This window comes from Pelobates fuscus, chromosome 4 (assembly GCF_036172605.1).
Source record: "Pelobates fuscus isolate aPelFus1 chromosome 4, aPelFus1.pri, whole genome shotgun sequence".
In the NCBI taxonomy this organism is placed as follows: domain Eukaryota; kingdom Metazoa; phylum Chordata; class Amphibia; order Anura; family Pelobatidae; genus Pelobates; species Pelobates fuscus.
The window spans coordinates 13,635,050-13,639,395 of record NC_086320.1 but is presented as its reverse complement, the minus strand read 5'-3'; the positions used below and the strand labels follow the sequence as shown (position 1 = coordinate 13,639,395).

Below are 4,346 nucleotides of genomic sequence, written 5' to 3'. Positions count from 1 at the left end.
TCTGGCACCCACCTCCATACACTTTGGCACCCTCCTGCTCATTTACACTCACCCTGCCACAGTTACCCCTTTACTCACCCTGTCACCCCCTGAAGGCAATAATTATACACACTGTCATAAAATAGCTCCGCCATAAACTCAGTGCCAAAGGCCACAGGCAGTACACAAACATACACATGCTCAGAGAAACATACATACATACATATACAAGGATACTCACTGTCAGACACACATTCTCAGGCACACAAAGGTAGACAATGCAACAATGTATACATCAACTGCTATTTTTTCAATAATGGTGTTAGTGGGGGCCTCATGTATGAGTCTCGCCTAAGGCCTCGCCAAGTCTAGAGCCGCCACTGAACCCACTGCCTCCTGAGCCGTAAATGGGCCATAACTAACCCTATAACTCATGGGCCATAACTAACCCTATACCTCATGGGCCATAACTAACCCTATACCTCGTGGGCCATAACAAACCCTATACCTCATGGGCCATAACTAACCCTTTACCTCATGGGCCATAACTAACCCTATACCTCATGGGCCATAACTAACCCTTTACCTCGTGGGCCATAACAAACCCATTGCTTTGTGGGCCATAACTAACCCACTGCCTCCTGAGCCGTAAATGGGCCATAACTAACCCTATAACTCATGGGCCATAACTAACCCTATACCTCATGGGCCATAACTAACCCTTTACCTCATGGGCCATAACTAACCCTATACCTCATGGGCCATAACTAACCCTATACCTCATGGGCCATAACTAACCCTATACCTCATGGGCCATAACTAACCCTTTACCTCATGGGCCATAACTAACCCTTTACCTTGTGGGCCATAACAAACCCATTGCATTGTGGGCCATAACTAACCCACTGCCTCCTGAGCCGTAAATGGGCCATAACTAACCCTATAACTCATGGGCCATAACTAACCCTTTACCTCGTGGGCCATAACAAACCCTATACCTCGTAATTTTTTAGCCACCCTCTTGTTTCTTACCTTTTTGGTGCAGAAGGGTGGCTGGGACTTTTGACAGCTGGGGCTCTCCCCTCCTCACTCCATCTGCTCTGCCTCCACCCTCCAGCACAGAGTAAGCTGGGAGGAAGTGACTGGCTGACCTCTCCTCCCAGCTGTCATTGTTAAAGGGGCCTGGTTGCGGTATTAAAGGGCCACAACCGGGTCCCTGAAAACATATGCCCATTAAGTGGCCCCAGGTGCATGAGTCACCCACTGGGCCCCAGTGCAGCTGCACTGGTGGTAGTTCCACTGTTGCAGATTGGGAATGTGGGGCCCAGGACAGCTGAGCACATGACAACCGTGATGGTTGTCACTTCATGATGGTGCTCCAGGCTGTCACCTGGACTTCCTGAGTTCGGTCCTGCAACGATTGACTCAAAGTATCTCTATAAGGAGATGCTAATTGGTGCAGCATGGTGATATGTTGAGCATGCACACAAGCCGCCCAAAACTTCCTTAGGGGAAAGCATTGAATTGGTTGAAATTGTCGGTATTGATAATCTCAGCCGAGTAGGTGGGGTAGCAGCACCAAGCGCACCAGGAGAAATAAGGTAAGTTTAATTCTGTGTGTAATGCTCAAAGGGAGCCTCATAACTTGTATTTCTAATGCTATAGTTTTCCTTTAGATCACAATATTTCCAGATTTGTTGATAAATTCACGTACAAAGTGATGTTTTATGTTATAATTTGTTTAATGAAGTTTCACATGTTTGGTTACAGTTTATGAACCATTTAACATTCACAGAGAATTCTTCAGCAGAGCTAAGATTAGTCCGGCAGTCACAGCCAGGATGGTGACTCCAGATTTAATGCTGGTGGCGCCGCTTGTGTTGCACAGGTCAGTGGTGCAGCAAGACACGGAACTGGAGGCCAAGGAGATTCCAGCACTCACAGGCGTACAGGACGCCGCACACGTCTTAGTGATTGAAGCAAATGATACACCAGCTGCAGTACAGAGAGAAAGACATTTTACTGGCAATTAGTTACTATAATACTGACAAAGGAACGTGCTGTGATGGGGGAACATAATGTGATGAGGGAACGTGCTGTAATAAGGGAACGTGCTGTGATGGGGGAACGTGCTGTGATGAGGGAATGTGCTGTGATAAGGGAACGTGCTGTGATGAGGGAATGTGCTGTAATAAGGGAACGTGCTGTAATAAGGGAACGTGTTGTGATGGGGAAACGTGCTGTGATAAGGGAATGTGCTGTGATGGGGGAATGTGCTGTGATGGGGGAATGTACTGTGATGAGGGAACGTGCTGTGATGGGGGAACGTGCTGTGATGAGGGAATGTGCTGTAATAAGGGAACGTGCTGTAATAAGGGAACGTGTTGTGATGGGGAAACGTGCTGTGATAAGGGAATGTGCTGTGATGGGGGAATGTGCTGTGATGGGGGAATGTACTGTGATGAGGGAACATGCTGTGATAAGGGAACGGGCTGTGATGGGGAAACGTGCTGTGATAAGGGAACGTGCTGTGATGGGGGAATGTGCTGTGATGGGGGAATGTACTGTGATGAGGGAACGTGCTGTGATAAGGGAACGTGCTGTGATTAGGGAACATGCTGTGATAAGGGAACGGGCTGTGATAAGGGAACATGCTGTAATAAGGGAACGTGCTGTAATAAGGGAACGTGCTGTGATAAGGGAACGTGCCCAAGTGACGGAGTACCAGCGTTCCGTCACGAATGTGTATTTTAGTGTGTAGTTTTCTAAATCATTCGTTAGCTAGTTACTGTATCATGTTGAAGGATTTCTGTAAAGATAGGTGTTTAGGATCTTACCAACTCCAGCTGATGTGGACGAGGTCATGCAGTACGTCTGACCAGTGGTGCAGTTAGTGGTTGTGGTAATACAGTTGGCATTTGAGGTCTGGCTCGTACACGTATAGCATTGTAAAGACATAGCTGTGAACAGAGGAGAAGTGATGTCATTAAATGTTTAAAGTAAATTGTGGCACTCTGAAAAAAAACAAAATAAATCTCTTGCCCGTCGGACACTGAATGACAAACTCAACCAAAGAAAAACACAGTGAAAACATTGATGGCAGGGGTCAATTGGCTTCTACATGCTTTCGGGTTTTGCTAATTTTGTCTGTCCCTTGTCTGTCATCAGTTGCATTTTTTGTGTTTGTGTGTTTTTTTACCGTGATATATTGGGATTGCCGGCAAATCTGTGATTTTAATGGGGCTCAGCTTCTGTGTGCAATTTTGGGACATTTAGAAAATCAGGGGAACCAAGCTGTCAAACCAACAAAAATGCCCCAAACAGGAGCACTGATAGCAGGTTATGTGAGCAGAGAAATGCCCCAAACAGGAGCACTGATAGCAGGTTATGTGAGCAGAGAAATGCCCCAAACAGGAGCACTGATAGCAGGTTATGTGAGCAGAGAAATGCCCAAACAGGAGCACTGATAGCATGTTATGTGAGCAGAGAAATGCCCAAACAGGAGCACTGATAGCAGGTTATGTGAGCAGAGAAATGCCCAAACAGGAGCACTGATAGCAGGTTATGTGAGCAGAGAAATGCCCAAACAGGAGCACTGATAGCAGGTTATGTGAGCAGAGAAATGTCCAAACAGGAGCACTGATAGCATGTTATGTGAGCAGAGAAATGCCCAAACAGGAGCACTGATAGCAGGTTATGTGAGCAGAGAAATGCCCAAACAGGAGCACTGATAGCAGGTTATGTGAGCAGAGAAATGCCCAAACAGGAGCACTGATAGCATGTTATGTGAGCAGAGAAATGCCCAAACAGGAGCACTGATAGCAGGTTATGTGAGCAGAGAAATGCCCAAACAGGAGCACTGATAGCAGGTTATGTGAGCAGAGAAATGCCCAAACAGGAGCACTGATAGCATGTTATGTGAGCAGAGAAATGTCCCAAACAGGAGCACTGATAGCAGGTTATGTGAGCAGAGAAATGCCCCAAACAGGAGCACTGATAGCAGTTATGTGAGCAGAGAAATGTCCAAACAGGAGCACTGATAGCATGTTATGTGAGCAGAGAAATGTCCAAACAGGAGCACTGATAGCATGGTTATGTGAGCAGAGAAATGCCCAAACAGGAGCACTGATAGCATGTTATGTGAGCAGAGAAATGCCCAAACAGGAGCACTGATAGCATGTTATGTGAGCAGAGAAATGCCCAAACAGGAGCACTGATAGCATGTTATGTGAGCAGAGAAATGCCCAAACAGGAGCACTGATAGCATGTTATGTGAGCAGAGAAATGTCCAAAACAGGAGCACTGATAGCATGTTATGTGAGCAGAGAAATGCCCAAACAGGAGCACTGATAGCATGTTATGTGAGC

General features: G+C 46.5%; 1 protein-coding gene across 1 annotated transcript; it reads right to left on the bottom strand.

The window, feature by feature from the left end:
* Positions 1 to 1,702: 1,702 nt before the first annotated feature.
* On the bottom strand, positions 1,703 to 2,965 carry LOC134607696 (ly6/PLAUR domain-containing protein 2-like). Its single transcript, XM_063450238.1, has 2 exons — positions 2,817 to 2,965; positions 1,703 to 1,974 (listed from the first exon to the last, which is right to left on the bottom strand). The coding sequence occupies exons 1-2, from the start codon at positions 2,935 to 2,937 to the stop codon at positions 1,769 to 1,771; spliced, it is 327 nt and encodes a 108-aa protein (XP_063306308.1). The 5' UTR covers positions 2,938 to 2,965; the 3' UTR covers positions 1,703 to 1,768.
* Between the last annotated feature and the right edge of the window lie 1,381 nt (positions 2,966 to 4,346).